The sequence below is a fragment of the Lipotes vexillifer genome, unplaced genomic scaffold (assembly GCF_000442215.2).
Source record: "Lipotes vexillifer unplaced genomic scaffold, Lipotes_vexillifer_v1.1 scaffold240, whole genome shotgun sequence".
NCBI lineage: Eukaryota > Metazoa > Chordata > Mammalia > Artiodactyla > Lipotidae > Lipotes > Lipotes vexillifer.
The window spans coordinates 677,108-688,503 of NW_006797481.1; the positions used below are offsets into that span (position 1 = coordinate 677,108).

At 37.4% G+C, this 11,396-nt stretch overlaps 1 protein-coding gene across 4 annotated transcripts in view; it reads left to right on the forward strand.

The window, feature by feature from the left end:
* The window catches only part of ATE1 (arginyltransferase 1), a 167,662-nt gene that overhangs the window by 123,466 nt on the left and 32,800 nt on the right, over positions 1-11,396 (forward strand). For all 4 annotated transcript variants that reach the window (XM_007469558.1, XM_007469556.1, XM_007469557.1 and 1 more), the window contains one exon: positions 5,957-6,077. In XM_007469558.1, the coding sequence (XP_007469620.1) occupies positions 5,957-6,077 (121 nt within the window). The remainder of the gene's footprint in view (positions 1-5,956; positions 6,078-11,396) is intronic.

Here is an 11,396-nt window from a genome sequence, read left to right on the forward strand (position 1 = left end):
CCCGCGTCTCCTGCATCGGCAGGCGGACTCTCAACCACTGCGCCACCAGGGAAGCCCACTGGAACCATTTTTTTGCTCTTCTTTCATCTAGTTAATACCGCCTTTGCCTTGGAACATTTAGATTTCTAACTAGCTATACCTTAACTGAGGGAAAGTCTTCTCGTGTTGTTGGCTGTGTTTTCATTAGAAGTAAAGGGTGTTAATCTGTTTTAAAATACCTCTGCTGAAATTGTTAATGACTGTGAAATCGAATTTTTCTAGATACCCTTTTATATGCTCTTTGGCTACCTGTGTTCACTATTATTCAGTAAGATATGATAGTGAGGTGTTTTTAACCTCTGGCTATCAAATGAATGTAATTTTTAGGCCCAAATTCTGACTTATATTTTGCTAAACTAAGCTATTCTACATATAATTTATTTTGTGATTCTTTAATATGTAGAAAATTAGATCAGCATGATAAGATGTTCTTCAAATTATGGTCGAGAGGATGGAAGTGAAAAGAATGCCAATTCATTCCATTGACCAAAAACCAAAATTGTATGCTCTCCTCTTCCAGAAGAAGCAGTTATTTTTAATAGAAATGGATCAGGACATGTATTTAGCTAGGTTTTTTTCCCCCTAGTGTTTCAGATTTAACTTCTGCATTTCCTCAAATTTTAATCTGTGACAGCCTAGTAAAGTTGATTGAAATATTATGACTATATTTTAATTTTTTCTTCTTTTCCCCGTGGGGGAGGTGTAGTATAATTTGTGTTTTACAAGTAGTCTAAGTAGTCTTCTTTAAAGAAAATAAAATCATTGAATACTACAGTTGTACTCTGAGTAGAATATTCACTCTTGTATGGCAGTTCAAAATATAGAGCCACTTTGTTTTCCACTTCTAAAACAGTGCCAGTTTGTAAACAGCTCCAGAAGTTGGAACAGGTGGTGAAGTTATAGATCACAGAGTTTGCTGAACTTACTTCTCTTTGAGGACTTTGACTTGGGTAGTTACACCTCACCAGAAGTGTTTAATTAATGATGAAACACATGCATTTCCTCCTCTACATTTAGGCTTTTTAGAAGACAGCTTTACTTTTTCCAGGCATCTTGTCTTGAACTACATTATCCTCTCCTGTGGCCTCCCCTCTTCAAATAGGTGTCCTTGCTAGGTAAAATTTCCCTCTGGTGCCGTCCTTGTTGAGTGGGCTTCTTGGGGACAGCGTGGGGGGGAATCTAGAGTTTATCTTCTAACATGTAGATCAAATTGAAAGAAAGTTCTGAACAATTGTAAGATAAGGCCTGTCAGACCAATCACATTTTCAAAATTTTGAATACTTTAGAAATCTGTGGTAACTCAGATTTCTTCTTATTTACAGAAAGTCAGCACCCTAGGAGAGAATTAATCTGCTTTTACCTCATTGTTCCAACATGAATGAATGTACTTAGAGGTTGATTAAATATTTTTCCTTCTGACCATGGGAAAGTATGTCCAAATCCTTAAGTAATTACATTCTTAATACAGACCTTTCTCATTTTCTTAGCTGGAAAGGCAGGGCAGCTTTCAAGCCTCTGCATTTTTCATTTGTGTTGGCAACTTTAAATTGAACTGCAAGTAGTTTGGGCACTTAACTCTCTACCAGCTAAGCTTAGAAAGCGTAACATTTCAAAGTGGTTTATTTCATAAAACTCTTTGCATTCTTTGATGGCTTGAGACAGTATTTAAAGCACTGAAATAAGCCTGTACTGAGGAGAAAAATAATGTTTTAACCTAATCTAAAATTTGATTTTGGATGATCAGAAGTTAAAATGTGTACATGTATGGTTTTTCAGTGAGATAACCTGAGTATTTAAAGAGTTAAAAATAAAATATTAAGTACTGCCTTCAAAGAACATTGTGGAAATTTAGGAACTTTGGACAGTTGTGCATGATCACACTTAATATATTCTTATGTGTGCTTTATCTTTCTCCAGGTCAGTCATTCCCAGTAGACTGTGAATTATCTAGAGACGTGCATTTGTTCATCTTTTTTCCCCAGCACCTAGTGCCTGCCGCATAGTGAGGAGTCATTTCATGTTCATTGACTGAGTACTTTTTATTGTCAGCATCATTGTTAAATCCAGGCCCTGGATTCAGGTGGCTGCTAATGAATCAGCATATCTGCGGGGAATGTATCTGTTTTTATCTTAAGAGACTCATAGTTGATGGCTGATCTCCCCCCTCCTCCTCCCCGAAATTTGGTCTGTGCATCTCAGCCGGTCAGCATTTAGTTCTATCTTAAACTAGAAAATGGTGTCATTTGTATGTTTGGGGTTTTATTTTGTTTTTTCTTGTTTTTTTTTTTTTAACTTAAGATGATATGTTTCCCTTTTACTAGACATTCTTGGGATTCTCTTCTTTTATATGCTGCCATCACAATAGACAGGATACACCATCCATTTTTATTACTGTTTCCTTATTCATATTGGTAATCTTTTTGTACTAAATGCAGAATCATAGAATAATTAAGCAAGAAGAATCAGAAAATTCTGCAGATGAAGAGCAATAAGGGGGGGGTTTAGCTCTACCAGATATTATATTAAAATATAATATAAAGCTTTAATATTTAAACCTATATGGCACTGGTGCATGATTACACAGTCAGAAGTATAACAGAATAAATAGAAAGTGCAGAAAGAGATCTAAATATATTTGGAAATTTAGTAAGTTATCAAAAAGACATTTTAAATTTTAAATCAGTGGGGAAAATGATAATTGCTTAAAAAATGATGCTGAGGCCACTTGGTAAACATCTGAAAGAAATTAGGTTGGATCCTTTTCTTCTACCTTACACCAGAATAAATTCCAGATGGAGCATAAGTGTAAATGCAAAATTGTGAAACCATAAAAGTACTAGAAAAAAACCATGAAAATGTTTTTATAATCTTGGAGTGAAAGTGACCTTTTTAGTTATATTACAAAGCCCAGATGCCATTTTAAAAAATGATAAATTTGACCATTTACCAGATTTCTCCATGGTAAAAGAGCATAGCACACACAGTCGAAAGACAGACAAACTAGGAAAGTACAACATATTTCACAAACTAAGGGTTAATTTCCTTAATATATAAAGCATTTTTCAATTACCAGGACCATAAATCTAACAACAAAATGGGCCAACTTTATAGGAAAAAAAATACAAATTTCTTTAGACATATGGAAAGATACATAGTGCAAATTAAAACCACAGTGAAATGCCATTTCTCAGATTGGCAGAGATGGAAAGTTTTGATAGTACACTGTCGATAAGAATGTGGGGAAAGTAGCACTTGCATACGTAACATTGCCGATGGAAATATAAAACGGCCCAAGTTCAGTGGAAAACAGTTTTGTGCTATAAAACTTAAAACCCTTATACCCAGCAATTCCAATCCAAGGAGTTTACCCTAGACATATGCACAAATGATGTGTATACAAGAATATTTATTTTATCACAAATGGTTATGCCATTTTAAAACAACACAAGTTCTAGATGGTCCAAATCCTTGCCAGAACATATTTATTTGTCTTCTAAATTTTAGCCATTTTAGTGGGTATTCAGTGGTATCCTATTATAGTTTTAAGTTGCATTTCTGGTAACTGATGTTGGGTTTCTTAGGTATTCATATATCTTTGGCAAAATTTTTAAGTCTTTTGCCTTTTAAAAAATTTGGATTGTTCTTATTATTGAGTTGTTAAATTCTTCATGTTTTGGATACGAATATGTTGTCTAATACAACAGGTTTTCTTAATATTTTCCCCAATCTTTGGCTTGCCTATTTATTTTCTTAGTAAGTTTTTGAAGACAGTGTAATTTTGATGAAGTCCAATTCATCAATTTTTTCTTTTATGGTTAATGCTTTTTGTGTTCTAAGAAATCTTTGTATACTCCAATGTCAAGAAAATTTACTCCTTTTTTTCCCCTAGAAGTTTTATTTCTTTAGCTTGTATATTTAGCTTCCCCCCACCCCCATTAGATTCTCAAAATAGTCCGTAACCAAAAAGGAAAAAAAAAAAAAAAAAGATTTAGAACCACTGCTTTAGACTGCTATCTAGTGTTCAGATTTGTTAATGTAGGCAGCACCGCATCATACTGTCCCTTTTCGCAATAAAATACTTTCTGAATTAATGGAGAGAATGACATTGCTTTTGAAAAGGTAGATATCAGTGGAATAACTGGCTTTATTACACCTCCTAAGTAAATTATTAATTCATTTCTAAATAACCCTGTGCTTCGAATTTTAATATTAGATGAGTGTGTGGCCCACCTAGACCTGCCCCTTCTAGGTGACCTTTATTGCTCTAGGACACTAAGGCATCAGCAATGCCGTGAACACTGCAGGAAGATCGGAGTCAGAGACCTGAGTTCTGGTCTTCATACTGTCATGCCTTCTGTCTCAGGCAGCAGGCATTCCTTTCATCTAGAATAAAGTCCAAAACATGGTATCTGAAGCTGATCCCCAACCTACCTTTTCATTTCTGCAGTGCTCTGCTATTTCACGTTCCCCAGAGTTATCTTGTACTAGGCCCAACTCTGCGTCTTTGTTTGTGCTGTAATCTTCGTCTAGAGTGTTCTCATTCCTTTTCAGCCTGCCCCAGACTTAGCCCGTGAATCTGTTCCCGTTAAAACTCCATATCCTCCTTGAACTCTTCTCCCAGCCTCTTGAAAGGAATTAATTTGTTTGCGTGCGTTTTATGTACAGTCTCTCCATTAGCTTACAGACTCCCTAATGTTTTGAATGCTGGGAGGGTGTGGTGTTCATTTTAAACCTAAGTGATGCTTCACTAGTTGCTCACACATGGTAGGCTGGTTACAGAGCACCTTTCTGATACAAAGCCGTGTGACAGTGCTAAGCCCTTAAGCAGCAGTATTCGTTGTCATGGGGTTGGCGCTAGATAGTGCTTTTCAGTCTCTGAGCTTGTGACCCATTTGCTATTTATGAAAAGCAATTTTGGTGTTAAATAGTCCAAGAGCATCATTTTTAAAAAGATGAAGTAGAGTAGAAAAGAAAAGAAAGGATTTCACAGCATGTGGGCAAGGGTTCTATAGTAAAAGACTTGTTTCTAGTGTTATATTTGCATATAGGTTTACTAGGTTGTAATGCAAAATGTATTTCTTACTATGGGTTGTAGCTTAAAAAAATTGAAAACTAATGTTTAGATTTAACCTCTGTGATGAAGTTTGAATTTTAAAATTTAGAGAAATGTGGAATTTTAATTAACCGGTACGTCTAAAAATTTTCACTAAGTGATTTCACATAATTCGCACTATCCTCTGTTAACTGGCTACCAAATTACCCTTAGGTGAATGATTTTTTCTTCAGCATCTGTGGTATGGTCTTTGTTTTATATTTGGGGTACATGATCGGGTTATAAATACATAAATCATTTTTTCTAAAATAGAGTGTTTGAAGAAACTTTAGAGGATTATTATCACAGATATTTCCCTGAAATTTTTGTAATTTAAAAATTTTTTTCTTTCTTTACATTCATCAGTCTAGATTGCTCATGGAAGCATGTTGACCAGACAGTACTTGTTAGTACATTAGAATGGAAAGAATATTATCAGCTGAGCTTACAAATTTTAAAAATTCTGACTAAGGGTAGTGAGATTCCATTTTGGAAAATGTTTATTTCATATGTAAATTATAATGCTGTCAAATGTGAATTTTCACTGTGTTACTAACTAGCACTTAAGAGACAACTTGAATTTGAAACATGAGCACAGGCATCCCAAATGGTGATACATTTGTTTGAGGGCCTTTTGATCAAATGTGCATTCTTGATCTGGGAAAGCAATTACTAATAGGGTTGTTTAGTATTTACAGTAAAGCTGTTTCTGGTTGACTTCATTTAACTTTGTGATTAAAACTTTTCCTGGAATTCTGGAGTCTAGTAACTAGGAAGTTAACTGTGTTAGTAATGCCTGTGCCTTTTTTCTTCACTTCTCTTTAGGGTCAGTATAGACCATCTGATTTGCTGTGTCCTGAGACGTACGTTTGGGTACCCATTGAGCAGTGCCTGCCTTCACTTGAGAACTCCAAGTACTGCCGTTTCAACCAGGACCCAGAAGCAGGTATGTTTGGAGCAGAGCTTGGCCGGAAATCATTGGCTTTGTTTCAGAATCCGCTTGCGTGGTTGTGACCCTTAACAGGGTCTGGTAGCTTTTTATATATGGTAGAGTGTGCGTGAGTGCCTGCGCACGGACATGTGTGTGTTTGTCGGATAGAAGGAGACGCTGCGTGTGCATGCACACACAACACTCACGCACACAACACTTACAGTCATGGTTTTGCAAATAAATGCTGAAGCCTCATGTGCTTGTGCTACTTACTGACACATCTTCCATTTGGTTAGTTTTCGCGTGCTTTGAGGGCTCACTCTGTTCTCCGTTACTTTCACAACTATCACAGTGCATAGAAATTGTTCACTGGATTATTTAGCCAATGTAAAGGAGATAGAAGTATCGACCAGTTGGACCAAATAAAGTGGTGGAATGGTTTCACGAGGGCCAGCCGGCTGTGATGGGTTTTGTGATGATACTTTCGTGATTTCTTGCGTCTCTGGTGCTTCTTCTTTTCTGTCCTTTCTTCTGTCTCCTGCCCAGAATAGCCCCAGCCGTATTTTATCTCTTATTATCCTCCTTTGGATACTGTGCACTGGTGACAGGTACAGACACTAAAAGTATAGCCCTGGAGCCAGACTTCCTGCATTCAGACCCTGACTCCATCATCAGCTGGTAAACTGGGTCCCCTTAGGCCGTTTAATAATCTCTCTGGCCTCAGGTTCCTGGCCTTCAAAATAGAGATAATAATAAGACCTTTCATATTGAGCTATAATGAGGATTAAAATAAAGCAAACACATTGAGAATAGCCCCCTCTTACTCTGGTGTTGGTGATTGTTAGGCAGGTTAGGGTGCTGCATCCCGTTTATGCCAGAGGTTTCTTCTGCATTTGCCTTTATGTGCCCTGATCCCTCTCTCCTAGGAAGCATGCAGATCTGTTGCCCTCCCTGTCATCTGAGTACCACTCACCGTCTATAGCAGTTCTCCTCTGCACGGCCCTCCCCACCCTCACCGTGTTCGCTGTGGCTTTGCTCGTCAGGCGCAAGTCATAATGCTCTCCTGCCCTGTGATGAGTTGCATTAAGTTGTACTGCATGTCTTCCCCCAGGCTGAAGTTTCTGGGTGTTTCTGTGGATGCTCTTTGACCTTTCTGTCTTCACAGCCCACCAAAGGAGATGCCCAATGCATAAATTCTTAAGAACACAAACATTTTCCTACTAGCCACCTGCGGTTTAGGCTAATTTTAGGAAAAAAGGAAAGAGGAATGGAAAGGTCAGGGGAAAGGAAGAAAGTAAATGGACAAATCAGATAGGAAGACAAAGAGGACGAGGAAAGAAATGCAGTCATTTCTTCTGTTCTAAGATGTGCATTTTTTTTTTTTTTTCCACAAGTCAGGTTTTCTTTCATTAAAAACTTGGTTCATGTACCTTTGTATTTTGTTATCTCCTGGAAAAGCTGTTATGAAATCAAGAGTGGGCACTTCTTACACATGATGATACCTTAGAATCTGATAAAGAGTGGCCATAGGGGCCCATATGCCAGGCACCTCGAGGTTAGCTCCAGGTTTTCTAGATATTTAGGTTTCGTAGAGCAGCCAAAGCTTTGCATTCCTGTACCTTAAATTACTGATCAGAGTTTCATTCTAAGTTCTACCGCATTGATTAAATAGATTTGTTGCCTAAAAACAAGCGTATTGAATTTGTCAGTTAGTTTTGGAGTCAGGCTCAAGAGGCAATAGTATTTTAGAGGAAAGCATATACTGTTGACCCTTGAACAACTTGGGGGTTAGGCACCAACCCTCCACCCAGTTGAAAATCCATGTGTAGTCGACTTAGAGTTGGCCCTTTGTACCTGCATCCTCAGATTCAGCCAACCCTGGATCGTGTAGTGCTGTAGTATTTCCTATTGAAAAAATCCGAGTATAAGTGGACTTAATGCAGTTCACCCGTGTTGTTCAAGGTCAACTGTACTTAACCACTCTATCCTCTCAAAAAAATTTTTCCCTTTATCTTTTCTCAAGGTCAGGTCAGAGCCAGTCCCTGTGGTGAAAATTGTTGAACATCTTAGTACATTGTTTGATGTTCACATGTAAAAATTTGTCTTTATAAGTTCCTTCCAACTGATTAATAATATGATCTCAAATTGGTTCCGACTCCCAAACTTATGACACAATTCCACCTTCCCTTTTTCCCTCTTGATCTATTTTCTTTAAAATAGATCTGCTTCTCTTCTTGCGTATACTTGGAGATTAAAACAGTCACAGGAAAAAATAATAATAAAAGTCACAGACTCTCCCTGTTTTATAAAGTTGGAAAGGTGACTGCATGATTTCCATGTACTAAATGGGCATTCAAGTAAAGATTCATTCATGTTAATATATTTTGAATTCATTTTCCAAAGTAAGCACTAATGAGCATTTCATGGCAAAGAAAATTTAGTCTCATACCTGCAGGTTTTGTCCAGGACTTGGTACAACACCCTCGTGAGTGAGGAATATACAGCCTGTTCATTTCCTGTAATCTAAGTTCCATTTCTTATGACAGTAGCTTTAGCTCTTAATATTCATTGTTTAGGATTCATTTACAAAAGCCAGAGGAGTTAATTTCTCTGATAATAGTGCTTCCAAGAAAATGAAGGTCCTTTTCCATATGCTGAATCGTTGGAACTTTGAGGAGGACATCATACAGTTTTATCAGTATTGAATATCACAGTCCAGAAACTATTTGAAATCAAACTTACATCCTGTGGTTTTAGGAAATTAAAATGCAGTTACATGCTGGAATGTATTGAGCATGCTGTGAAACATGGTCATTTGAGATTCAAATGGCAATCTGTGAGAAACTGCTCTCTTCTCTGGGGCCAGTTTTACTTTTACATGACCCAAACTCTGACTTAGAAAATACAGAGCTTAATATGGGCAATGTTGTTAGTCGTCATGGTGCTCTTTTCACTAAATCTTGTTTCTCCTTTCAGCTGTTCAGTAGTTAAATTTCTCTGCAAAAGGCACAGCTGATCACCATGGGTGTCGGTAAAACAGACTTTGGTTACAAGGTGCATCAGTGGCCCTTGCAGGAAAAATTACATTTTCCCCCTGTCCTGAACTGCTGAGAACGTCTGGAAATCCTATTCTTCCCTGCCCTCAACCCATCCCCCGCAACCCCGCATATTTTGGGGATTCGGGTTCTATGGTTATTTGCTCAGCTAAGAAGTCTGCCTCACAATAAAAACCTATTGTTTTTACTGCTTTACAGTACCATGGGAGGAGGGTCTGGCAAACTAAAGTAATTTGGAAAATTTTAAAGAGATTCTTTTGTTCATAAATAGGTCTTTTGTTTTTCAATTCAGGACCTCTGCCTACTCTAAATAAAGGATTTCGGAAGTTCCTCAAATGATTTTTAAGTAAACGTGTGCTAGGTTGCTTTTTAAATTGATGGTTGGATATGTATAGATTTCAGAAATTCTGTATCACAGTTACATTGTACTTTTTTGGATTAAATTATTTTTAAAAATATTTACTGGAAACACTAGTAGAAAATTTGTTCAGATGCATAAAACCGCTACTAAGAAGGAAATGAAAATGATCCACATTCTCGTGGAACAGCAGTAAAATCATTGTTAATTTTTTTATCCTCTCCTGATCTTTTTTTCCTGTGCATATAGCTGTGTGAATTTTTTAAGAAACAAAACAAGAAATCATGCTTCACACTTTTGTTACTCTTCTTAATACTTTGTGTGGCTTCTTAGTTTTAGTAAAGTAAAAACTACTTGACCACTAATTTGGTCGGTCATTCAGCAAACAAATGCCACTACTTATGTGATAGTATCTAATACAGATATTTTACAAGCATAAGATTTACAAGAGTTTTGCAAGGGTAAACCGAATGTTTTGGAGTTGGTTTTATGGCCATGATAAACTGTGATTTGATTTGACCCTTAATGTTGCACAATATTGTACTGCCAACTAAAAATTGGCATTTGCCGTCTGCCTCTATAAGGATTAAGTCACAAACGTCTGTAGCTGCTGACCTTCCACACATCCTGAAAGGAATTCAGGGTGGAGATCAGGAATGAGGCCCTCTGTGCTCTGGGGAAAACTGGCAGAACAGGGCTTCAGAGAGAGATTTTCAGGAGGAGGTTTTATGAGCCCATGCATGTCTTGCACCTCCTCAGGTCTAGAAAAGCACTAAGATCGTGCACGGAGACATCTGCTCCTCGTGACCAGCAACGGCCTTCTGCTGAGACGTGTGCTTGACTGCACGCACCCCCTTCACCAAAATCAGATGTAACACTGACCTTCCCCCCACCCCTTCGGAGCAGTTCCTCAGAGCTCTCTGAGAGGCTGTCTCCCGGGCTGTAGTCCTCATTTTGCCCCAGATAAAACTTCACCCACAACTCTCACGTTGTGCGTTTTTTTTCAGTCGACAGTACTATTTTTGTTGGTAGTAAAATCCTTTTGCTTCCAGTTTTACAAAATATTAAAACTTTGTTAAGCATACGGTATTGCCCAAGCACCATTCTGTGCTTTCTCCTATGTTACCTCAATTTATCCTCAGAACGTAATTGAATGCTTCATCATTGACCCCTCAGATATTATTTATTGCAAAAATAATAGCTGATAATGGCTTTTAATCAGAAATGTAAAATAATTTTAATTTTGCTCTATAATATTTTTATGGATACTTTTAGTATTTCAGAGGAGCTAATTAGAATAAGCTTTATTTCTGTTTCTGCTTATAGAAGGATACATTTTACCACAGATTAGTCTAGATTTCATTCTCTCTTTTCTGTACATACTTTGAAATATTTGCAAGTAATTTCCTAATTTGTCTATAATATAACTAAGTCATAAATTATTAGGGTATTGAATTTTAATTTACTATTAAAAAAACAGCACCTAATTTTGGTTTAGTGCTTTATGTACTTAACCCAGGTTAGAGAATTTCTAGGACACCTAAAATCTTGCCAGCAGCTGCCGAAAATCTAAACTATGGTATAAGATGGTTTTTCCTAATTTGGTCCCCATCCCCCAAAACTCTGAGCCTCCGAACTGTGTTATTTTATCTTGTTTCATTTGTCTCTTTTCTTCTCTCTTTATTCCATCCTTCTTTTTTGCTGGCATGGTTCCCTGGCATTTTTCCTATACTTCTGCAGTTTCTGTCATACATGCCCACAGAAAAACCAAGTCCCACTCTGGCTGTGCCTTTGTGTGTGAAATAACCAGGTTCAGAAAGAGCTCTGGCCTATATTGGCTTGCTTGGTTTCTCCAAGCCTGGTAGCACGTCCCTCAAGAAAGGATGTACGTCAGCTATAATATCGTCTTGATCAGCAGGA